Source organism: Solanum stenotomum, chromosome 12 (assembly GCF_019186545.1).
Source record: "Solanum stenotomum isolate F172 chromosome 12, ASM1918654v1, whole genome shotgun sequence".
In the NCBI taxonomy this organism is placed as follows: domain Eukaryota; kingdom Viridiplantae; phylum Streptophyta; class Magnoliopsida; order Solanales; family Solanaceae; genus Solanum; species Solanum stenotomum.
The window spans coordinates 29793713-29819775 of NC_064293.1; the positions used below are offsets into that span (position 1 = coordinate 29793713).

General features: G+C 35.3%; 5 protein-coding genes across 5 annotated transcripts; 3 read left to right on the forward strand and 2 right to left on the reverse strand.

Moving 5' to 3' along the window:
- Positions 1–12: 12 nt before the first annotated feature.
- On the reverse strand, positions 13–3707 carry LOC125847950 (uncharacterized). The gene is made up of 3 exons (XM_049527714.1): positions 3569–3707; positions 773–984; positions 13–639 (listed from the first exon to the last, which is right to left on the reverse strand). The coding sequence occupies exons 2-3, from the start codon at positions 962–964 to the stop codon at positions 505–507; spliced, it is 327 nt and encodes a 108-aa protein (XP_049383671.1). The 5' UTR covers positions 965–984; positions 3569–3707; the 3' UTR covers positions 13–504.
- Positions 3708–6358: 2651 nt separating this feature from the next.
- On the forward strand, positions 6359–10709 carry LOC125848361 (pentatricopeptide repeat-containing protein At2g35130). The gene is made up of 8 exons (XM_049528213.1): positions 6359–6385; positions 7438–7622; positions 7700–7932; positions 8141–8390; positions 8842–8987; positions 9136–9341; positions 9588–9712; positions 10038–10709. Coding segments are annotated over exons 1-8 (1731 nt in total). The 5' UTR covers positions 6359–6383; the 3' UTR covers positions 10622–10709.
- A 455-nt stretch (positions 10710–11164) lies between these two features.
- LOC125848415 (uncharacterized) lies at positions 11165–12609 on the reverse strand. The gene has a single exon (XM_049528268.1). The coding sequence runs from the start codon at positions 12531–12533 to the stop codon at positions 11493–11495; it is 1041 nt and encodes a 346-aa protein (XP_049384225.1). The 5' UTR covers positions 12534–12609; the 3' UTR covers positions 11165–11492.
- Positions 12610–15054: 2445 nt separating this feature from the next.
- On the forward strand, positions 15055–19579 carry LOC125849188 (glycine cleavage system H protein 2, mitochondrial). The gene is made up of 3 exons (XM_049529219.1): positions 15055–15308; positions 17944–18203; positions 19259–19579. The coding sequence occupies exons 1-3, from the start codon at positions 15233–15235 to the stop codon at positions 19385–19387; spliced, it is 465 nt and encodes a 154-aa protein (XP_049385176.1). The 5' UTR covers positions 15055–15232; the 3' UTR covers positions 19388–19579.
- A 910-nt stretch (positions 19580–20489) lies between these two features.
- Positions 20490–25575, forward strand: LOC125848744 (chaperonin 60 subunit alpha 2, chloroplastic-like). Its single transcript, XM_049528670.1, has 9 exons — positions 20490–20572; positions 20674–20848; positions 22097–22218; positions 22312–22519; positions 22621–22766; positions 23041–23347; positions 23737–23987; positions 24266–24466; positions 24795–25575. Exons 1-9 carry the CDS (start codon positions 20519–20521, stop codon positions 25080–25082), a joined length of 1752 nt encoding a protein of 583 aa, XP_049384627.1. The 5' UTR covers positions 20490–20518; the 3' UTR covers positions 25083–25575.
- The last annotated feature ends 488 nt before the right edge of the window (positions 25576–26063 follow it).

Sequence of the window (26063 nt, forward strand, 5' to 3'; positions counted from 1 at the left end):
TTTATTTTATTTTTGACAGAAAGACCAGTATAGACTCGAGCTCGAATAGAGAAGACAAGGAAGAGGAAGAAGAAGAAAAAAGGCAAAGGAAAAGTAAACAGAAAGCAGTGAAAATCAAGCTAAAGTTCCCAGAGAAACCCGAAAAATCCAAGGTTGTTCCTAATATGACATAAACATAAAGCAATCCTTCATTGCACTTCATTGAGCTAGAGTTCTCAGACCTAGAACTAGTTTTTAGTTTTATATCATCTTTCTTCAAGTTCCTTATTCCACAGTAAGGACCTAATCAACTCTCTAGATTGCTCCAGAGGCATTGTTTATAGCCAAAACAATAATAACCACCACCTGAATACAAAGGTTCAATGCAATTTCATAGCACATGCTAAAGCAAAAGCTCCTACCAACAGCTTTCAAATGTTCAAAAGTATAACTTGGGTGCACTACATTGATGGACCATTATAGCAGGACCAAATTACAAATCTGACCATGAAAGAGTTTCGACAGTTACTGAACTGAATCAGCTGCAGGGGCTGCGTGATGTTTTACAACCAAAGGAGGACGTAGAGCTTTCTGATTAGCTAGTTTCTCCTTACGTGCATTGTACATCTCTTCTGTCTCAACGACAACCAATCTTTTCACCTAAGATCAAAATGAGAGATGCAAAAACTATTAATCTTCATGTGGTAATGACAAAAGTTGTATAAACCAGAATACATGAAGGTAAGAAAATGCATTAAACTAGTCCATATTGATAGCATAGCACTATTAAAACCTGCTGAATCATTCCCCTAACAGTAGGTGTGTTCCATCGCATTACAGTCCGGTTGCATTTGCCAAGACGCAATGCCTCAAGGGTACGCCTATGGAGCCTCCTAGTGCCTGGTATACCCCTTACAAGGGTTATGTATAGATTAGGGCTCCATGCGACTGGAGTACAAGCTTTGAAAGCATTGTAAGCACTCATATCTTCCTGCTTTACCGCTTCTGCAGAAAAGAAAAGAGTAAGATTTGCAAGGATAGTTCCTAAGAAAAGGTGACAAGCATCTTAGTAGAAAGAGTAAGGTAGCTGGAAATTGGAAATGAATTAGATTTGCAGGGATGAATTCAGGAAAAGTAAAAACACAGGTAACATAATTTACAATCAACAATAGAAAAAGTGAGGCACTCAAGAGTATTAAAATTTTCCGTAGTGGGAGAAAACTGCATCATAATTAACACAAGCTAACTCATAAGTTTGAGATTGAAGTATGCAATCTGCATAGTTGAAATTCTGCCCCTCTGAGAAGAACTTCCATATGGTAGCCCTAAGAGGTCACCCCATGACTGAAAACAAATTTTAATGATGAGTCTCCTCTCCCGAACAACTTAAACCTTAAGATGGGTCAATTCATACAATTCAACGTGTCATCGAAATGCTGGAATCAAGTCTCACCACTACACAAAATTATTTCACGTACTTGACCCAACAAAAAACTCAAGTCCATACACAAGGGAGCATATTGCAAACATATTCAAATAAATAAAATAGCCATTATTTTGATAAAGAAAAAGTATCCATTCTTTAATAGCTGATAAAACGAGGCGATTCACGTGATTCAACACACTCATTATGAAAAGGGTATAGGAAACTGGAACAACTCAAAACACAACTCATTCCCGAACATGTACAACACTTAAGAAGAAAACTATAGAAACAAGAGAACTCAATGTTTTTGTGTGCCGTGGATAGAAGTAGGAGGTATGCTTACAGCAATAGACGAGAAGAAATGTGCATTCATGGTTTTCAAAAGCTGCTGTAGTTCTTAAACATGTAGTAGTCAAGCCAAATCAAGACTTTCATGTAGACTAAACTAAAATAGTTAAATAACTAAGACAAATTTGTAAAAAGATGTAGCAAGTCCCATGTAAAAAGAAGAAAAAGATAACATAATAAACAGTATTCTATACAAGAATATTAGACTTTGAAACCCACATTTTACAATAATAATCAGTATGTGTAAACATAACATAATGCACCACCACTGAGTCCTTCGGTGATATGAACCAATGACGGGGACCATCAAGCTTAAACCGTTGAGATTTTACTTATTAAATCACTGCAACTGTTTAATTTTTTAAAAAAATTATTTAGACATAATAAATAGCTCTGTCATTTTAGTCAGTTTTGAACACAACTGAAAAAATGTTCAAGAACAAGTCATTGAAAACATCATTTTCTCAACTATAGAGATAGACACAAATTTCTCCTTTTAGTTTCCCTCTCAGCCACTGTTATACATACCAATCTTAGCTTTTCATGAAACATCAATGGTGATTTCTCATATTTCCCAAAATTCTTTTGCTCTGATCTCTTTGTATTACTTTGAGAAGAGTAGTTATAGGGACACTTCTGTGACGTTAAAAAATGATAAGTATCTCCATAAATCAAAGAGAATTGCTTCCCTAGAAGCAAAGAGAATAGTCAACAGTAAGAGAGTTACGCATACCATTTAACTCTACATGAGCATATACTTAGTCACTCTTTTGAAGTTGAGTGAATTCAAATATTAAACAGCTTGAGACTTAACAAGACTTAGGGTCTTTCGAGAAAGTAAATGTATGAACCTTCCATTTGAGGGAGTTTTACCTAAGAAGCTTCAGTGACCCATCCCCCCCCCCCATCCCGTCCCACCCCACCCCAGGCGGGGGTACACCTATCCACCAAAATAAAGAATGTGAAAGCGTGGAGAAATCTCTCTCAAGATCAAATTGGTTGGTTAGTTACTTATCACTAGATACAAGTTTCTCGCATCCACAAATAGTGCAGACAACTATAAAAATGTGTGTTCCTTTATTACCGCATAAAAAAACTGATATCACTCAATGAAGATGTAAACATAATCCTGACGGAACAGTTTGCTACACATAGCACAATGTCAAGCATGCTCTGTTAAGTGCTTGTTTCAATGAACTTTACTTTCAACCAACACTCCTACTCAATCTAGGAGTCCTCTCCCTCCACTTCACTCACTTCTTATTCTTTCTGGTTCACTGACACCTAGTCTAACTAAATTGCGGATCAAGCTCATGGCATAGTATCCCTACCCTAGTACATACCCAAATAATAACATTCACAACTTCCAAACATAAACCAAAATCAAATTTTGAAGATGATAAACTCATTGATCTCTTTATCTTAGGACCTTAGCTTCTTTGTCAAATTTTATCTTACTTTTCCAACTTTCACATATAGACTCTAATGGATGGGGTTGGACCATTTCTCTACCTAATATCAACCAAAAACTGATCTATTTTTTTCTATTTTTGTAAATTTATCATATCTCTACTTAAAATCTTGAAAACCAGATTCAGCAAAGAAAACCCATCAACGAATCAGAGGCTCCGACTCCATTACACCCTAAAGAAGCCATTTTTATGGACACCCAAAACCATAAACAGAGGGTTTATTCACAACAGTCCACGATTATCCCCTAGATGCAATTGAGCTATGACAATGTTCCCAAAAGGAAAACGAGTCGATGCTCGCGTATACTAAACAGAAAAAGGAACGGAGAATTTGTGAACTTACTTGGTGAATGTTCTCTGAAGTGAGAAATCTGCTTCTCTGAGTTTTTTCCAGCAATATCCTGGGGTTTTAGGAGTTGAGACTCTTGGGTTTTGCCCAATTGGGCTGCAAAATATTGGTGGGTTACTTCAAAGAGTTGGGAAAATTTCTTGTTACTTTTTGTTAATTTGGGCCAAGTTACGAATCTTGACCTAATTTGGCTCACCAAGACTTGCCATCTAATACACTTTGTTTAGATGATTGTTACGTATTGTTTCATATAATATCGTATTATATTATGTTCTATTGTTTTAATAAATATAATGTTTAGGTAGATTATATCGTTTTTGGTTGTTATATAATGTCACATATTTATAATTTGAATGATAAATCTACCAAAAAAGTAGGGTACGAGGTACAACTAATATGAAAAGGTAGGGTAAAAAATAAAATACAATTATTAGATAATAAATAAAGACAAAATGAGAAGAAAATATTTAGGTAGCAATGCAATCACACCAAATCGATAAATGGATTTTTGTCGTTACCTAACAATGGATTTAAACGAAACGATACGATACAATGAAATTTAAGTAACAATCAAAACAAACATTTTATTTACTCCATCCGTTCACTTTTACTCACATTTGAATTTGGCACAATTATTAATTAGAAAAAAAATTATTGATATAAATATTTTACCCTACTATTTTTGTTAATCATATCATATATATATATAAGAGAACCTTAGGCCTGCCTATGTGACGCCACCACAAATCAAATTCCCTTTTAATTTATTTATTTACAAAATTAGTCTTCCCTTTCATGAAAAATTGTGACTTTTATGAAAAATTGCTACTTTAATGAAAAATTGTGACATTAATGACGAGTTGTGACATTTATGAAAAATTGTGACTTTTATGAAAAGTTGCGACTTTAATGAAGAGTTGTGACTTTATGAAAAGTTATGACTTTTATGAAAGGTTGTGACCTTTCTGAAGGGTTGCAACTTTTCCAAATAGTTGTAACATTTCCGATAAGGCACAATAAACATTTGTTCACACTACCCTTTGTTTTCTATAAATAGAGGAATTTCCTCTCATTTTAGCACAACGAAAATTCTTAACCTCCTCTTCTTCTTCTTCTTCTTCTTCTTCTTCTTCTTCTTCTTCCCAATTAAATATTTGTATACTTTGCTCATGTTGAGTGGCTCACTGGCACTATTGCTTATGTTACAGATCCTGGTATGTATTTTTACAATCATTAATTTATAATTTATGCTTATGTTATTAAGGCTAAATGATNGAAAAAAATTTATTGATATAAATATTTTACCCTACTATTTTTGTTAATCATATCATATCATATATATATATATATATATATATATATATATATAAGAGAACCTTAAGCCTGCCTACGTGGCGCCACCACAAATCAGAATTCCCTTTTAATTTATTTATTTACAAAATTAGTCTTCCCTTTCATGAAAAGTTGTGACTTTTATGAAAAATTGTTACTTTAATGAAAAGTTGTGACATTAATGACGAGTTGTGACATTTATGAAAAATTGTGACTTTTATGAAAAATTGCGACTTTAATGAAGAGTTGTGACTTTATGAAAAGTTGTGACTTTTATGAAAGGTTGTGACCTTTCTGAAGGGTTGCAACTTTTCCAAATAGTTGTAACATTTCCGATAAGGCACAATAAACATTTGTTCACACTACCCTTTGTTTTTTATAAATAGAGAAATTTCCTCTCATTTTAGCACAACGAAAATTCTTAACCTCCTCTTCTTCTTCTTCTTCTTCTTCCCAATTAAATATTTGTATACTTTGCTCATGTTGAGTGGCTCACTGGCACTATTGCTTATGTTACAGATCCTGGTATGTATTTTTACAATCATTAATTTATAATTTATGCTTATGTTATTAAGGCTAAATGATAAGATGTAATAATTTTCATTTTCCTTTACAATATTAATGTTTGTTACTACGTAATTTTGTATGTAAGATAATATAGTGTTTTAGTTTTAATGTTTGATAGATTTTAAGTATTATTTTATAAATTTCGTGATATTAAATTCCCGCGCAAAGCACGAATAATTTTACTAGTTGATTTATAAATTAAAAGAAAATTTCATCTTGTAGTTTGTTTCCTCTCCAATTTCTCCTCTTTTTTCCCCTATTCAAAATAGTTTAAAACAAAAGGAATAAAGAAAATGTTTATCTGTTATCTCATATACTTTTTACATGATATCATATATACTTTTTAACGTGAGATAAAATATTAATTTCTTAAAACACGAGTGCTTAATTATATGAGTGATACATTTAGCGCCCGTCCAAATTCAACCTAATCCATCGTTTTCTCGTTCAATTTAACTACATCTTGCATTGTTATTCTACAAAAAATATTATATGCCTCACACAATTGACGATAATTGCATGAAGCTTGTTTTTCTCTCACACAACCATTTGTAAGTTGTATGGAGTACATAATAAAAAAAATTGTGTATCTTATCGATGTGTATTCTTTAGGAGTGGCGTTGGCGGAGCTAGGCTAGAAGATACTAATAGTTGAAATTTTGTATTTTATCTTAAAGAAACTATCAATTAATATTAAAAAAAAATAGAATTTAGAACTGATCAATTTTAAATCGTGAGTGTGTGGGGAGAGAGGGAGGGGGAGAAGGAGGAGTTTAAGATGATGTTTGACCATTGTGTGTTTTGTCTGCATGCGTTAGTAAAGTAGATATTTTGCAATTATGTTTGTACACCTAAAAAACACAAACAGAAGAAGTGAAGGACACTGAGTTGAGGTCCTGCCCTTATCTTCATGTAACTTCTCTTCTCTTCTGGTGCATTTCATTCAATCTTGAACTTACCAAAACCCCAAAGTTATTGTTTTCTTGAATTTTGAACTCTACTTTCTTTGTCATTCATTCATTCATAGTTTCTTGAACTCTGCACCAGAAAAAAGATAAACATTTTTTTTGTGTTTGGGCTCTCTTAGCTGGATTGAGATTATGTTAAGAATGAAACTAATAAGATGAAAGAAACTTAGATTGAGTAATCAAGTCACATTACTTGCATATACACTGAATTAAAATTTGGAATTGTTTACTTGTTTTGTAGTACTTACCATTTATGTCAATCACCTCAGGTACTTAGTACTTACTACATGTGTTTGTCTGATGAACTCTTAATGCAAATTTTTTTAGTGTTGTTCTGCCTGACTTTCAACATTTCCATTACTGTAACAATTCGATTGGATTGGAAGTTTTTGCTTTGTCAGAAATACAAATTAGAAAATGTATAATTACTAGGTACAGTACTTGTTTGTAGGAGATGTTAATTAGATTGTACCTTGGTACTGAATCATTGTCCCATCGCTGTGAGTATCTCCTTCACACTTAAGAATACTGCTTCGAGGTTAAAGAAATTAGAAACCAATTTGCACCTAAGGGTGTGGCTTAGGGGTCAATGAAGTGGGTTGAGCATCATGAGGCCTCAGGTTCAAATCTCTAGTAGAGACAAAACACTAGGTGATTTCTTCTCATTTGTTCTAGCCTTGGTGGACAGAGTGAGTCACCTGGTACCTATTGCTGGTTGGAGGTGAAAGGCATCCCGTGAAACTAGTCAAGGTGTTTGCAAGCTGCCCCAAACACCACATTTATCAAATTATAATGTTTTTGACAACCTCATACACTTATTAGAAAATTAGGTTATGTTTGATGTGGAGTCATTGCATTGCATCATGTAGCAAATCAGTCAGCTCAATGTGCTGTCTTGTTTCTGATATCAAGCATGTGTTACCTTGTTCATGCATCCTGTGATGCATTTGGAGCGTAGGACTAAGTAATTTTTTGTCGTCTGAGCTGCTGTTGTAGGTTGGTCTCTAAATGTCCATTGAATCATATCCTTTTTGAACCAAGAATCAGTAAAAGCGGATTCAGATGGAAAGCAAGTGCCTCCAATGAAGTTCCCGTAGAGAAGTGGAAACAAGATAGCATTTTCATTGATAGACGCGGCAGATTTAGACACTTTGATCACAAAAAAGTTTCACGGAAAAGATGTAGGCTGATGCATAATGGCAGCAGTTTCATATATGTGTTTCTCCATCCTGATGCCAAATTCATGACTATTGTGCAGGTGGTTCTTTAAGGGGCAGAGGATGGAAATATGGATCTGGTTTTGTTGATGGTATATTTCCAGTTCTAAGCCCAATTGCTCAGCAAATTCTAACTTTTATAAAGACGGAAAAAGATCCAGAGAGGATTTGGTCTTCCTTGGATACTCTACGTCCCACCAATCACACCTGGGATGATCTGATCAATGTAGCAGTTCAATTTCGACTCAACAAGCAATGGGATCTGATCATACTGGTAAAGATCGTGTGTCTCGCGCCATTTTTTCATATTCTGGCTTCATTCAATTGTATGTGTGTCCACATATTTATCCCTCAGATTGTCGTAGGATAAGTTTGTATGACTACTCAATTGTCAATAGGATAAGTGTGCTATATCACTAACTATCCAATCATTCCAGTGTACAAGATGGAGCCTCGTTTAAATAAGTAATACTCCTTTGCAGATGTGTGAATGGATACTGTGCAGGAGTTCCTTTCAGGCAGATGTGATTTGCTACAATTTGCTGATAGAAGCTTATGGGCAGTGTTCACTTGTTAAGAAGGCAGAATCTACTTACCTGGCACTTGTTGATGCTCGATGTGTCCCGACTGAAGATACTTATGCACTTCTCCTGAAATCTTATTCCAAATGTGGGATGATAGAAAAGGCTGAAGCTGTCTTCTCTGAGATGCGGAAGAATGGCCTTCCTCCAAGTAAGTTTTCTTGTTTTTTCTATTTCCTGTTGTACATACTATAGAATCAAATGGCATCATAATCGCAATGCTATGCTAGTGGAAACTTATAACTACTTTCTCTTGGGCCCATGTAAGCTCAAACTCAGCACCTATTGGGTCTAGACCATGTACGATGAACAAAAAGAACAAGCCTATTGCTCGTGTAAACTAACTTCTTACAAGTTTCACCAAAAAACTAAACGATATGAACACTTAGATTCCCCAATCACTTATTGGTGACTTTAGGTATTCTTTTTTGCTCAACTTGTGAGCTGTTTTTTGTAGTTCTCATAGGTGAGTGAAGAAAGGTTCACAATTCTGCCCACACAAACGGAAACAGATGACTAAATAGAAGTTAGTTGGATCGGCCTTATATGCCGTCCATATACTTTTAAGACTCAGCAGAATATGATCTTTCAGCCATCTGCAGGTGCTCTTGTATATAATGCTTATATTGATGGGTTAATGAAGGGAAGGAATTCTCAAAAAGCATTGGCAATCTTCGATAGGATGAAGCGTGAAAGCTGCCAACCATCTACTGATACGTATACAATGCTGATCAATTTATATGGGAAGGTAATACAAGTAGTTAGTTTAACACTGTTTTTGATTTATAGACAGTTCTGGGAACAGTTCATGTGCTAACTCAAGATTTCTATGATGATGTTGCTCCATCTATCTGTCCATGTGTCTCAGTTGATTGAATGACTTATTGATTATGCAGGAAAATAAGTCCTACATGGCGCTAAAGATGTTCAATGAGATGAAAACTCAGAAATGTAAACCTAATATCTGTACCTACACAGCTCTTGTAAATGCATTTGCGAGAAGTGGCCTATGTGAAAAGGCTGAAGAAGTCTTTGAAGAGCTACAAGAAGCTGGGTTTGAGCCTGATGTTTACACCTATAACGCCTTGATGGAAGCTTACAGGTGAACACCACTAATGTTTCACTATTGGGGTCCTCTTTAACTGTAATAATTGTCAAGATAATCACATCAAGCCCATCTTCCATTTCCAGCAGAAGCTTTAGATCATTATATAAGTGTACCTAAAGCCCTCTTTAACATGTACATTCTTTTATAGGTATTTTCTGAGTTATGCTTCCCTCTTCCACTAGTTCTTCTCTTACAAATTTTCTTATCTAAAGGAACTGAATTGATGTTATCGTCTAACAGTCGTGCAGGCTATCCTCAGGGTGCTGCAGAGATCTTTTCTCTCATGCAGCATATGGGCTGTGAACCAGACAGAGCTTCATACAATATCATGGTGGATGCATATGGAAGAGCTGGTCTTCATGAAGGTATTTTTTTTCTCAATGTTAAAAAGGTGTTTCTCTCGCATGTAGTGAACAAAATAGTTTAAGCTCATCTGGACAGCATGATAATTGCAACTTCTGAATGCATATTCATATAACAACCTAAATAAGGGAAGTTTTCAATATGAAATTGATACCAAGTGAAAATGAAAAGTTCAAGAAACAAAGAGCTCTCAACAGTCTCAAGCGATCTGTTTCTGTCAATAACAAGTTTAGTGTCCATGGTCTTGTTGAATCTATATGCATCTTATGAAAGTTTCCTTTGTTTCTGACTGACTGGCTTTTCATTCATCTAAAAAATATCTACTAGATGCACAAACCGTGTTTGATGAGATGACGCGGCTGGGGATAGCTCCTACGATGAAATCTTACATGTTACTCATATCAGCCTACTCAAGAAACAGTAACGTGTCAAAATGTGAAGAAATCGTGAATCAGATGCAGAAATCAGGAGTGAAACTAGATACCTTTCTTCTTAACAGCATGCTCAACTTGTATGGTCGTCTTGGCCAGTTTGCTAAAATGGAAGAACTCTTGACTGTCATCGAAGCTGGACCATACATAGCTGATATCAGCACCTACAATATCTTGATCAATGCATATGGACGTTCAGGATTTATCACGAAAATGGAAGAAGTTTTCCAATCACTTGCTGCTAAGAACCTGCAGCCAGATGTGGTTACATGGACTTCCCGACTTGGAGCATACTCCAAAAAGAAACAGTACCAAAGATGCTTAGAAATCTTCGAGGAAATGATCGATGAAGGTTGCTATCCAGATGGTGGAACAGCCAAAGTGCTCCTTTCGTCTTGTTCAAGTGAAGATCAGATTGAACAAGTTACAACAGTGATTAGATCAATGCACAAGAATGTGAAGACAGTAGAGTTAGTTTGAAATGGCTTGTACAGTTTTCATGACATTGCAATATTTGATGTTGAAGTTAGAATATGAATATACCAGCAAAAATCAAAATAAAATTTTCAACTTTAAATTCGACTGTATTTGGCTTGATTTTGTTTATACATTTTGCAAGAGATGATGGTTGATTTGGTTCAATATTAGGTAAAAATTGACCCAAACGGTACCCTTGAACACCATGGTCAATCTTAGGTAAAAATCCAATCAAATCGACAACGTTTTCAAAGTTAGAAAGGAGAGTCTCCCTCCTGGTTTTCTTTCAAAGGTTCTCTTCTTTCAAAGGGCTAAAGTAGTGGCAGCTCCAGTATTAAGAATGTATGTAACAATCAACAACAACAAAAAACCTAGTGTAATCCCATGAGCGAGGTCTAGAAAGGATAGAGTCTACGCAAACCTAACTCCTACCCTGGTGAGGGTAGAGTGTACTCAGACACCCCTGCCTGCAAAGTAGTAGAGAGGTTGTTTCCGAAAGACTCTTGCCTCAAATACGCAATACATAAGTAATATGGCCATGGCAAATAATAGGGAACCCATAATATAGCATTCAAAAAGCACAGTAAATTACAAATGAGAAAAATCACAAGACAGACAACTACAGGAAAAATGCTACTGAACAGGGAAACAAGTGCAATGCACCAACCTATCACCAAGCCTATACGCTTGGAAACGAGACAACCCCCATGTACTGTTCAACCACATCTCCCAATCATGTTACAATAATCTTCTCGAAATGCATAATTAGTACACGAAATTGTTCATGTACGCCTTACTATCGACTAATTATAAGCAACTATGGGCAGATAAATATAGTACAACACATTCGTGTGACAAAACACCCCAGGGTTATTCATGCTATAGCTGATTCCTTCTCCCTCCAAGTTGCGAGGACCTCATCAGTTCTAAACCGTTGAGTGAACGTTGATTCCTCCATTGGAGTTGATGCACCATTCGCATACTCTAGGAGACCGGTATAAGCAATCATTGCTCCATTGTCAACGCAGTATCTATCGTCAGTTGCAAACAAATTTCCGCCCCTCTCAGAGCACATAATTTGCATCATCTTTTGCAAGCGCTCATTGCATCCTACACCACCAACAATCAATACATCTTTCTTATCACAATGCGCCATGGCTCGTTCTGTTATCTCTACAAGCATCGCAAAGAGAGTTTCCTGCAAAGAGAAACAAAGGTCAGCCGGACTACACTCGTTATTTTTCAGCTTCTCCTCAGCTGTGGCTTCAATGAAACTCAGTATTCCACTGAAGGAAACATCCATTCCCTTTACAACATATGGAAGTTCAATGAACTTTTCGCCTTTTTTCGCAAGCTGTTCAATGTTGTACCCAGGGCTAGGATCATTAGACAATGTAAGAACCCTAGCAAACCTATCCAAACAATTCCCCACAGCGATATCAATCGTCTCCCCAAAAATCCTATAGCGTCCTTCACTGTACGCAATAACCTGAGTATTTCCACCACTCACATACAACACAACCGGGTCAACCGCCCCGGTTACGATCCGACCCATTTCAATGTGCGCAACACAGTGGTTGACCCCAACGATAGGTTTCTTCCATAGCTGAGATAGAACACGTACAACCACTGCCGAGACCTGCAGTGGAGCACCCATCCCAGGGCCTTTTGTGTAGCAGAGACAGTCAATTTCATCGGGAGTTACTCCGGCGGTTTCTAGAGCGGATTTTACTAAGGGTAAGATGTGTTGGTGGTGATGCTGGGCGGTTTCACGGGGGAGAAAACCTTGCCCTGGCGGCGTTATGTAGGTGTGTCGTGGATTAGAAAGAATTGTGCCGTCGATTGCTACTACTCCTACGCCAATTTTGTTGGCGGAACCCTCGAACCCTAGGGCTATCAATTTCTTATCCTTCATTGCCGCCGCCGGAGGAGGATTAGGGTTTAGCAGTCAAATGAGCAGTAACGACAAGGGTTCTTCTCTCTTCTCCCAGAAGATTGAACTTGTTTAGGGGAGAGGTCACGAGGCCTAATACTTTTCCTATATTACACTAAACACCTCTATACTATAGCTTAATTGCGAATGGACCTTTTATATTTTGTAATCAATAATATACCTGGTGAAATTCTACAAGTGGGGCCAGATAAGGGTGGGTGTTCGGTATTCGGTTTGAGATTCTCAAATTTTGGGTTTGGCAATTCGGTAATTAATAGTTAGAACTTAGAAGTAGATATCAAATATCAAAATTTTAAATTTTGATTTGGTAATTCGATAATCGGTAAATTAAGTTTCGATTTGGTATGATATTCGGTAATACTGTATTGAAGATGTAGCCTATTGTATTATAAAGTTAATATTATTTCTCTAATTATTTCTAATTTTTAATGTGGAGACACGATATAATAGAAGATCAACAAGTAAAAAGACATAAAAAAAAGTAAATTGATTTAACTAAAAGACATATGTATTTGAGTTGTTAATATTTTATCTTTAACTTTCTCTTTGGACTAGTACTAATGAGTAATGGACATGTTGATAGTAACTATCATTAAGGAAATAATTTGGAAAATACTGAATGCCAAATGGTACTGATGTCTCATACCAAATCCAAATCCAAATATCATAATTCTAAAATTTTACTTCCAAATAGCATACCAAATACGAATTAACGAATACCAAATTACCTAAAATTTTGGTTCAGTTCGGTAATTCGATTTTCGATATTTTATGCCCAGTCCTAGGGTGTGGAAAGAGTAGATTGTACGCAAATTTTATCACTACCTCGTTAAAGTTAAAAGGTTGTTTCAGAAAGATACTTAGCTCAAGAGCAACAAATCTAAGTATAGAAAACAATGTAGAAAACGTAGCAACTAACAAAGGAAACAACGCAAAACCTATAAGAAAAGAACAAAAACAACAAAATAGTGAGATAAGGAACACAATATACAACAAAGGATAATATATATCAAAAGTCTTAACCCCTCAAAAAGCAAAAATTACTCTGAACTATCTACTAATCTTCTATCACAATACGCGACTTTCATACACTGTTATCTTAAGATCATGTTATTGATAAGTTGAACTATGTCATATTTTACTGAATCACATCCCCCTAATACTTCTTTGGCCTATCTCGACTCCACTATATCCAACCTAATAATACATTATCTATGTAAAATTATTTCCTTTCTAAGAAAAAAAAGGTTAAACCTTTTAAATCAACAAGATCTTACATAAATGAAATTTCATCAAACTAATATTTAAAATAATTTTGAAAGAAAAGAATAAATTTAAAAATTAAAATAAAAAGGAGAAATTTTTATAAAATAAATATTACAAATAACTTATATATTTAAAGTGCACTAAAGTTTTTTGATCTCCACCCGGTATTTGATACCTACATTAGAGTCCGACTGAATTCGAATTCACGGTGGAAAATCTTAAAAAGTGCAGTAAAGTTATTACAACTATTAGTAAGTATATCTTATTAAATAAATAATTTGTATTCATTTTCTATATATCTTATTAAAAAGAAAAAGAACTCTCAATTAGGAGTGTACATAAGTCGGTTTGGTTTGGGTTTTCATTAAAAAAACCTAAATTAATTATGCCGGTTTATTAAATCTAAAAACCAAATCAAACCATATAGAGTCAGATTTTTTGGTTTCGACTTTAGTTGGTTCTTTCGGTTTTTTTCTATTTTTTTACAATTATACGGTGTTTGAAAAAAAAATCAAATATATTTTCACTTACCTGTGTGATAAGCTAAACTTAAAAAATGTTAAATGAATAGAAATCTTCAAAAAGACGATAAAATTCACATGAGTATAATTTATTTATTTTTGAAATATCAACATTCAATATTTTAAATTAATAAGATCAAAGGTTACAATCAAACTGAATACAAAACGAAATATTTACAAAGTAAATTGTTAACTTTGATTTTGAAAAACTATAACAATATTATTGTAACTTCTGATCTTAGTACAAAATAAAATGTTTACAAAATTTTACAAGCCTAAATTTGAAATAATATATATAAATATTGAATACTATACACTAACTAAAAATATATTAACAAAGTAAATTATAAATAATTTTTTTATCTATAAATAAAATAAAATTATATATTTATACTATGTCCGTTAGGTTTGAGTTCGATTTGACTTTTTTTCTTTGAATACCAAACGAAACCAACCTAACCAAGAGTGGTCGGTTTTTTTTTTCCAACGCCAAACCAACCAAACCAAACCATAAATCATTTTTTTTTCGATTTGATTTGATTTTACGATTTGACCTGTACACCCCTACTCCCAATTAATATTTTTCAAAAGAAAATGTGATAAACAAAAGGTAGGAAACATGATATCTTCCATGAGACCCGCCTCATGGAATCAGCTACCAACAAAAAATTCCAAGTGACACTCACCAACTTTGCTAAACAAGTTTGTTGACACCTCAACCCACCAGCCACCATTGTCTTCCCTATTTTTATTGCTTCCACTTTCTTCAATAACTCTACTACTACTTGTACTTTTTATTTTCCATTTTCCCCTAATACATACAATACAAGTGTTGGCACAACTCCACATCCAAAGCAGAAACCTATAAGAAAAATGGCTACCAAGTTGTGGGCTTCAAGGGCTGCTTCATATCTCAGGATCTCAGCATTTCACAGGGCTTTTGCCACTGGTAATGGAGTTATGTTATTGTTTCTGGAATTACCCACTTACCTTTTTCTTCAAATGCTTTGAGCTATGTGGATCTTGGTTATGTAGTAATTTTTTTGTTCAAGAATTTGCTTGATCTGTTATTTTCTTGATTAAAGATCCGATTTTTGGAAGTGGGGTGTGGAGTTTGTGTGATTTCTTGGATCAGCAGAAGGGTTTGTTGAGTTTTTGATAGATTTGTATTTCATGTTTTAGATTTTGTACTCTTGTCACCTTTTTTATATTATGGGGTGTATCCAGGATTTTAGCAGTGCGTTTATTTTTTGTATGGAGATGCTGATGCATTGGTTCTTTTTTTGTTTTGTTTTGTTTTTGAATTTTATAGAATCAGTGGGAGGGTTAGTGTTAGGGGTTTCTACTTTATTCTTGGTTATTGAATATGTCACCTTTGGTAGTCTGAAGTGTTTCAAGGTTGTAGTAGGGTATTGTGTATGTGTGTGTGTGTTTTTTTTTTGATAAATCTGTAGGGTATTGTGTGTTCTTCAATCTTTTTGCAGATGTTGATTGAGGACTGAATTTTTTTGTTTTTTTTGGCTCTGTGAATCTGTCTCTTAGATGTATATGGAATTTTTATGAGGTAGGGTGAATTTCTTAGATGGTGCTCAACTAATAGTTATAATCTCCTTGTTTCCAATTTTCTTCAACAAAGAAAGTCAAAGATAGTAACTATTAGTTGAGTGACTCTCTGAGAAATCAAATCGGAGCTTGTGCTTATTTCTGATATATCATCAGTCATGTAGGATTGGACGATGGTAATGCAATGAGGATAAGAGCTCTTTTTAATTTTAATGACTAAATTTTTGGACATTTTATAATTTGACTAACTTTGGAGTTTGGAGAATGTTAGTTACTTGTCACACTGCATCAACAAATTCAGAGTAATTGTTTTCACTTCCATCTCTGTAAACTGCATCCATGTTTCTACTTGTTTTGTTTGCATTAATGTATTTCAAATAAAAGAAGTTCTAAAGCAGGTATCATGTCCCATCATAATTGTTATTCTGTTTCTTCAAGTGCCGACCTCTCTAGTAGCTGGTTGTGAACTGCAGATTCTCCAAGGTTTACAGGAATCAGTGTTTTGGACGGCGAAAGGCGATAAAAGGCAACAAGGGTCTGCCTCACCACAAGGCGAGGCGAGCGGTGAGGCGCTCGCCTTTTTGAAGTGTGGCACCATTTAATACCAAAAAATTAAAATATTTAATTGCATATGTAAATAATCAAACAAAAACATATTAGCAATTTTTTCAATTCAAAAACTAAAAATAGATAGTACATACTAAAAGTCTAGAACTTGAACGAGAAAAAATAGAACAAAAGTCAAAACAAAGGTAGAAGTGATTCTAAAGTCTGATGAAGAAGAAGAAGAAGAAGAAATATGTATTGGTTAGACTTTGAAGTCGCCGGAAAAGTCTGGCTAATTGCTGGAGGAGTCTAGTCGAAAACCCTAAAATTACCTTTTAACTTTTAAAACCCTAAATTGGTCGCCTTTTTTTAAGAAAATACAAAAGGTGACGCCTTTCTAGCCTTTCTCGCTTCTTGCCTCTCGCCTTTTGTCGTCATGGCGTCGCCTTTTGAAGATCGCCTCGCCACAAAGGTAAAAGGCGATGAAGGGTCGCCTCTCCTCGCCTCTTGCCATTGGTGACGAGGCAATCGCCTTTCACAACACTGACAGGAATAGTTGAACAATTTTCGGTAGACTGTAACTATGTGATATTCTCCAGTCACATGCCTTGTATCTTTCTCTGTCCTCTATAGTTGCACTGCAAAACTGAAGGCATCTTGTAGTACTGTATGACTTTTGTTCATAATATATGTAGAGAACATGCTAAATACCTATTCAGGTGCGTTAGCTTAGCGGACGATCTGGATAGAGTTGGCGAGCTAATTCTATTGTTATAAGTTAAGTGTTGAGTTTGATTCATATTATATTGATTTGGAGATGTTTGATCCTTCCAGATGTGAGTTGTAGGGAGCCTAGCTTAAAATCTACAGTATCCTTGAACCTTAAAAATAAGAAGGCGCCAAGGAATATGAATTTAATGATAGCCTATTCCGATTGCTATGCGTTGAGATGGTCCAATTAAGTTGGACACAAAATGTTTATATGAATTTTTTTAATGATAAGATGTGCTCGAAATATTTATACAGTCTAAATAATTATAAAGGGTTATTCATTTGTGCAACTTGTGTTCATAGATGTTGTCAATATCCTGAATAATGCATATGCAAATTTTAGAGTGCTTTTTCTTCCTATCGTGTTACTATTGATCCGTTTGACTTCTATGTTTTGTCTGAATCCACTGATTATGAAGAGTATAGTTTTGACAAAACCATAGAAACACTTAACTCAAAAGTCCCCCCTTTGCATAATGTGGCAACAACCTATGGATGACTGGGATGTGCAGTTACATATGATTATGAATAACACCCTCTCTCCTTTCTGAGGTAAAAAGGAGTAAACAAACAAACAAAAGTAATTTTGACCCAAAAGCAATTTATTTATTTTTTTAAAAGAAGGAAAGTAACAAACAAAATTTGAAGCGTTGTCTGAATATGACCCGATGTGACAATGGTTTTGTGTTAAAAAATTTCTGCAGTGCCCAAGGATTTGAAGTACACAGAATCTCATGAATGGGTTAAAGTTGACGGTAATTCTGCAACAATTGGCATCACTGATCATGCTCAGAAACATTTAGGTGATGTTGTTTACGTTGAATTTCCTGAAGTTGGGTCTTCTGTGGAACAATTTGGCAGTTTTGGTGCTGTTGAAAGTGTCAAGGCTTCCAGCGATATCAATTCTCCTGTTTCAGGGAAGGTGGTGGAATTTAATGAGGAACTCAGCAATGGTCCTGCTCTGGTGAGTATCATAGATCTGTGATCTAATTGATAGCCATATAGGTTAGAATAAAATGATGAAGCTAGCATTCTGGTAGATGTTATTGCAATGTCGCATTTGAATTGATCTTTAGTGTTAGTTCTGGGGTACTTGCTTCAAGTCAGAGTAAGTAGAATTATTTCCATTATTCTATACCTGAGCCCAAGTAGGTTTTATCTTCAGTCAAAATTTAGCTCACAAGAGGAGGATTGCCAAGTCCATATAAGTAGACTACCCATCCATTCCACATTGGCTGGTTGGGACTCTAACCTATGCAAACATGTGTATATGTTTCTGTTGTCTACATTGGTGTGACCATCTCTATCATGCATTCCTCCTCATATATATAGTGCTGGGGTAGTATGAGAAGAAGATGTACTTACTTGTGTGTACATCAATAGTGCGTCACTAGCTTTCTTAGCTCTATAAACTGATATTGTGTCCATATGATCTCCCCCTTTTCCCCTCTGGTTCTTTTCCAAGATTTTTTTCAGTTGATTGTAAGTTGGGAATGTAAATAATCCAAAATGAGTGAAATGGATAATGAGGATTCACATCGCTCAAACTAATCTGGGATTGAGGCGTAGGTAGTTGTTGTACACTTGCACTACTGCCATAAAAGTTTAAGGGCAGATTCACTAGTCTGCAGAATCTACACTAATAGCTCTGAGCTCTATGAACTTTTAAAATCTGTTATCAAGGCAACACTACAGATAAAAAGTGTGTACTCTGTACATCTTGAGAGTTAATAACTTACAAGTTTATATTATCAGACCACTGTTTCTTTGAGAATATGTGACTTACTAGAATCCGGTACATCAAAAGTCCTCCATCTTTCTCAACACATCGTCAGAATATTGATAATTATAGCTCAACTCAACAATGCATATACTCCACAAGACTAGTATCTGGACCTTTTGCTGAATTCAATCATCAAGCGTTCTTTATTTTAGTTCAGCTGTATGATATTGTTTCACATTTCATCTTTACTTGTTCGTGTATGGTATGTGATCAAATGTGCAATTTGTTAAATTTAGATCAATGCGAACTGCTATGAACAAGGATGGATTTTGAAAGTTGAGATGAACAAACCCGACGAGGTCAAAGCATTGATGGACCCTGACCAGTATACCAAGTTTTGTGATGAGGAAGACGCAAAGCACTGATTTGAAACCTCACCAAAGTTGAGCAAGAACACAATTTCCTGCAGGAATTTTTCACAATGCATAAAGAGGCTTTATTCCTAAGCCCCGGAAGCTGGATACTAGTAGTGCTATTTGGTCTTCTCTTTCTTTGCAAATAATTCAGTGTTTTTGGATGTTGAACTTCATTTAGGTTAAATTCAAGTTTTTCATCTCATGGCATTGCATTTATATATTCCTAAACACCCTTCACAATATTTTTTTTAAAGTCAAAAGTTGTGGTGAATTGTTTTCCTCAATATGACATTAATGTTGAATGGTGCTTTTAACAAAAGTCCTTTTAGATTCACCTTTAAGCAAGTCTTAGGGTGTTTGTTTGGTTATTGGATAGAGTTATGCGAAGTTTAGTTGTTTATATATTACTTATTCTATCGTGTATCTTGTCTAAAATATCATTCATGGTTATATATGTATTAGTATGTCGAGTTTTATACAGCAAACAAAATAGTAGTTATATTAATTTTAATACATGAATAATTCACTTTCTAACCAGCAACTATGTGACACCTTACTCATTCAACGTAAGTATTTTTCATGTCTTATTTAATATTTGAGCAATTTTAAACCTTTAAATTTTCCAAATAAAATAACCTTCATGAAATATTTAACAATTTCTAACGAGAAGATTTAACAAAAATTGTTACACTAAGAAAGGTACATATTTTAAGAACTTACATGTAGAAAAATAGTTTTTGTCATTTACTTGTATTTTCCTGATATTATTAGTCAACTTTTTTCTACAATCCTCTTTAAATCTAACCACTAAAAAAAAATTCATTTTTAAAAGAAATAAAAAAAAAAATCACTTTTGGTAAAATATGAAGGATGTAAACTGATGAAAAAGTATACTTTAGAGGACCATTTTATATTTATCCATACATAAGGTACCATTTTCATCATTTCTCAAACCTGGCCAGAGTTAAAAGGTTTTAGCTCTTTCATCTCCCCTCTCTTCCTCTTCAGTCTTTACCCCTAAAACCTCCACAGCCTGCAAAACCTCATCCCCCCCCCCCCCCCCCCCCCCCCCCCCCCCCCCCCCCCCCCCCCCCNNNCCCCCCCCCCCCCCCCCCCAACCCCACACCTTCTCCTTACAAGATGTCCCTCTCAATGTTTTCACCTTTATACTCTCCTTTAACGTTTTCTTTCAAGGTAACTCTCTCATAATACAGTCAATTCTTTGTAAAAATGTTAAAGTTGTTGCTTTTAGCTGATTTTTTGTATAATTTTTGTTCTTTGACTTGGGTTTTCAGGAAGAAAAAGGAAAGGGTAATTCTTGGGCATTGAGGCAAAGTTTAGGGAAGAAGAAATTGATGGTGGTGAGAGCTGGCCCAAAGAGGATAGCTTTTGATAAAGAATGCAGAAAAGCTTTACTTTCTGGTATCAATAAGCTTGCTGATGCTGTTTCTGTCACTTTAGGACCTAGAGGTATAATGGGTCTTCCTGCTTGTTTGGAAAAAAAATAGACTTGTTTGCTTATATTCATTTATAATTGGTCTATATTTCCAGTTTAATTCATATATAGACATTAGAGGAAATGGAAAATGAAGATGATGGGAACAAAGTTGTTGGTTAATTTTGATCCTGAGTCAAAATTGTGTGCTCAGGTGAGCTGATCCGACCTAGTTAGGAGAGGTTAATAGTTTGTTCGGCCAAATTTCTAAAATCATCTTATTTGGAAAAGTGTTTTTCGAAAAAGAACAACAACAACATGCCCCTGTAAAATCCCACAAAGTGCTTGGAGTGTGTAGAGTGTACTATACCTTAACCCTACCTCGTGGATGTAGAGAGGCTGGTTTTTGAAGTTCCTCGGCTCAAGTGTGCTTATCACAGAAGTACTTTTGTTAAGAAATAGATTGTGGCCAATAAATTTAAAAAACACTTTTGCTCGTTTGGCCAAGCTTCCCAAAAGTGTTTCTAAGTGTTTTTGAAAAGCACTTATTTTCTCCCCAAAAGTTTGATCAAACACCTCACTTTTTAAAAACAAGCATTTTTTGGTAAAAATAAGCACTTTTAGCCTCCCAAAAGGTTGGCCAAACAAGCTATAAGAAAGAAATTAAAAATAAAAGATCCTCTAATTTTGTTGTGATTGTTAACAGAAATTAAAGAATAACTTCTTCTCTTGTCTTCTGAAAAGAAGAGGAGCTCTTTTCAATGTTATAAGCACAGAAACATATTACTTCCTCCTAGAATACAGTTTATTGAAGGACATTTAGTTTGTGAAACAAAACCCTTAGAGTAGGATATGCAACAACTTCTTGGTGGCAATTTTCTTCAGGTTAAGGTACACAATATTTGTTCAATCTTATGTCTAGGGCAAGGCATTGATTTTTCTAATACTTGTATTAGAGTGATTGTTTGGATTACCCCATTAAAATTGTGGGGGAAAAAACTTTTAGTGGTTTCCTCAAAAAGTTGTGTTCTGTATATTGATTTTTGAAAATTATTTACTTAGCATTATGACATGAGTTCTCTTTTATCAGGTGTACATCCTTTGTGCAACTGATATATAATGTTACCTTTCGCCAAAAAAAAAAACCATGATTGGAAGAAATTAGTTAGTTTGCGCTTTTGCTTATCAATCAAAAATGTATGAGGAACTTGTTTTTAGACATAGCATATATGCTGTCTGCCTGCTTGTTTTGGATTGCGATGATTGTGTGACAAATTATGCAGGCAGGAACGTAGTTCTCTCTGAAGCTGGGGGGCTGAAAATAATTAATGATGGTGTTACCATAGCTCAAGCCATAGAACTTCCAGATACAATTGAAAATGCTGGAGCGACACTTATCCAGGAGGTTATTAGTTGAGCCTGACACTGAGCATGATTTGGGTCTTTGAATAGTGTTTGAGAAACTCTTAATCTTGAAAATATTTTTTATCTATTGCAGGTTGCAACTAAGACCAACAGGTTAGCTGGTGACGGTACAACTACTGCAATTGTTTTGGCCCGTGAGATGATCAAAGCTGGGTTGTTAGCTGTTGATTTTGGGGCTAACCCTGTATCTATGAAGAAAGGTATGGATCAGACAGTAAGAGAGCTGGTCAAAACTTTGAAGAAGAAAAGTCATCCTGTTAGAGGAAATGATGATATAAAAGGTAACTTGATTTATTCTTTATATTATTCAACTCAGAAAATTTCTCATTCACTTCAAAAAAAAATTAATGATTTGATCTCTTTCTCTTCTTACTATTTGCAGCCGTAGCTTCAATATCTGCTGGAAATGACGAGTTCATTGGCAGTTTGATTGCTGAGGCAATTAAGAAGATTGGTCCTGATGGAGTGATATGTATTGAGTCTTCCTCATCAGCTGAAACCTCGATCATGGTTGAAGAAGGAATGAAGGTAATATCTGCTCTTCCAAGTGTTACTGTTTGACTTCAATTTCTGTACTGAGAAATAAGCTATCTGGTAAAACATGATCCCACCTGAACTTTTCCAAGACTTTCAGGTTTGAAGCAAATCTGAAAGCTCAAACAAAGTGCCTACTAAGAGAATTAACCTCTAGTTATCCATTTATATTTTTAAGCTAATTTCACCACTTCATATGTAAAATTCTTTTTCTTCCATTTGTTTTCATTATTTTCTTGATTTGTATTCAGGCATTCTTTTCCTACAGATTGACAAGGGGTACATGTCACCTCATTTCATCAACAATCCCGACAAATCTATAGTAGAGTTTGAAAATGCCAAAGTTCTGGTAACCGATCAAAAGATATCTAGTGTCAAAGAAATTGTTCCTTTGCTAGAGAAGGCTACTCAGCTGAGTGTGCCACTGCTGATTTTTGCTGAGGACATTTCAAAGCAAGTGCTAGAAACACTAGTCATTAACAAGATGCAAGGAATGCTCAATGTTGCTGTTGTGCAATGTCCAGGATTTCGAGATGGAAAGAAAGGTGTATTACAAGACATTGCCATGTTGACAGGTGAACCAAATACTTTATTCTGAATTATCGAAATAGGTTAATACATGTGCCCAAACCCAAAAAAAGGGTGTCGAAATGGAGAGAGTGAACATTAGTTTTAACTTTAAACTCATCTTGAGGATAGATTAGAAACTAGGTGATATCCATAGTGCATGTGTACACAATTTTCTGGAATGCTTCAGTACAAATGCATTGATTTTAAGTTCGCCAAATCAGTCATTTCTGTAATGTACGTTGCTCGAGCAATGCTCACAAAAGAGGCTTGCCCTTAACCACTAATACTTTTGTATGCTGTATTGGATTCTCAAGACCTAGTGTTGCCCCAAGCGAAAATTATCTGTGAAGATCTCCTTTACCATGACATCTAACTGGCATTATAATGCAATTAGGTGCTGATTTTCTTTCTGGAGACTTAGGCCTGACTCTTGAAGGTGCAACTTCCGATCAGCTTGGTATTGCTCGGAAAATAACAATAACAAGCAACTCTACAACCATCGTGGCTCACCCCTCGACAAAAGCTGAAATACAAGCCAGAATAATGCAGATAAAGAAGGATCTTGCAGAAACAGATAATAAATCTATATCGGAGAAGCTTTCACAAAGAATAGCAAAACTCTCTGGTGGTGTGGCTATATTGAAGGTCTGTATTAATTAAGGTGTAGTGTTTTGGATCAAACATCCCTATACAACCATTAATAATTTATTTGAACTTTATCCTGCTGGTTGTATCTGTTATATTCAAGTTCACCTCCAGATTTCTGTAATTTCAAAAGTGAATAAATTTTAAATGTATAATTGACTTGTAAAGCAGTTAAAATGGTTCAAATTGCTAGGAATGAGAAGTATGTATCCTTGCACTTATATATTTGTTTATCTCTTGAAAAATATCTGCTCTGATAAGATCCCGTATGAGTTCAGGTAGGAGCACATACTGAAACAGAATTGGAAGACCGAAAGCTGAGAATTGAGGATGCAAAAAGTGCCACATTTGCTGCCATGGATGAAGGAATAGTGCCTGGTGGTGGTGCCACTTTTATTCATCTTTCTGAACAAGTACCCTTGATAAAAGAATCTTTTCAGGATCCAGATGAGCAGATCGGTGCTGACATAATAGGAACGGTACGACATATTGCATTCCTCAATTTGAACATACTTGCACATTTAGTGGGCTAGTTCTCTGATTGAGAAGAGGGTAAGGAAGGATCAAATATTGGTAGCCTCTCGTTTTACAAGTTGGAAAAAGAAACATATGCATTTGTTTATTGTTGTATACAGGTTTATTTGCTCTCCAACTACTATCTTTTGGTTCTTTGCTCTCCTATATGTTTTCCCTTTAAAAAAGAACCTAACTTAAGTCAGTATAGACATTTGAATTTTGAAGACTCTTTCTGGACTCATGAACAAATTTTCTAGCTTCCAGAATTCAATGGTCTACAATACTTTTCAGGCACTTCTTGCACCAGCAAAGCTAATAGCTGCAAATGCAGGAGTGGATGGAGATACAGTTGTGGAAAAAGTTAGAGGTTGTGACTGGAAAATGGGGTATAATGCCATGACTGGAAGATATGAAGACCTTCTTGCTTCTGGTATTATTGATCCTTGCCGTGTTTCACGATGTGCCCTTCAGAATGCTGTCTCTGTTGCCGGTATAGTCCTAACTACTCAAGCAATAATGGTAGAGAAAACCAAGGAACCCAAACCCCTTGTTCCTCATATTCCTGGTATAAGTCCTTAAAAGGATGAAGGATAAACCTTGGTCAAAGCACTGGACAAGGAAGTTCCAATTTATGATGATGTCTTAAAAGGCAAGCTCTGGTTTACCACTTTGACTTGGATGAGACATTGGAAAGAGTTGAAATTCTTGTTTCCAGCTGATACTAGAGATTGTGCTCATTGCAGATAAAATTGCTTCCAGATACGAGCATTTTCTAGCCTTGATTCTTGGTAGGAAAATATAGTTAATCCTCAACTATACAGGAACTGTTTTGATCCCTATAGCACACGGTCATCTTGTTTCAGTAGTACTTGTTCCTGCAGGCAGAGGATCGTCATTTTCAGGTTTCTATCAGTGGGATACGATTATACCAAATGCCTTGAAGCAAAGATGACTAGTTTCTATTAGTAGTAAACTGCTGCATGTTGTTGTAGGTTTGATATGAAAGGATATGAAATTAGAATCCCATATTATGAATAGGGCTAATATCAAAATTTCAACTTTTTAGTTTTTACACCCCAAACCCCTCCCCCTTCTTTATCATTTTTGTTTTTCAGTTTGATTTTGCATGTTTTGGGTTCATTCTGGACTTCATGGTGTAACAATAACTATATAGCTGTTCAGTAAAACTAATGTCTAAAAATTTTTCTGTGGTAATGCAAACTGAACTCATGGCCATATAATCAAATCTCATTCTGTATGTAAATGTTCTTATTGAAGCCTTGCAGGCAGTAGGCCCTCCACTTTAGTAGTCTTGGTGGCACCAACAAGGCAATTCAAATATCAAGAACATCCGGATGTGTCCGGTACTTTCAAAATTTTTCATGTTTGGTTGGTCAAAATGTGTTCGGAATTTTTTCTTCTAGCAAAATAAGCTTTTTAAGAAGTGCTTAATAAGTGGCATTCCACGTTGATCCACCCCTAACACCACCCTAAATTTGACTCTAGATCCCATCCTATAGTGTTTGTTTCGATTATATATAAATATTTTTGTGACAATAT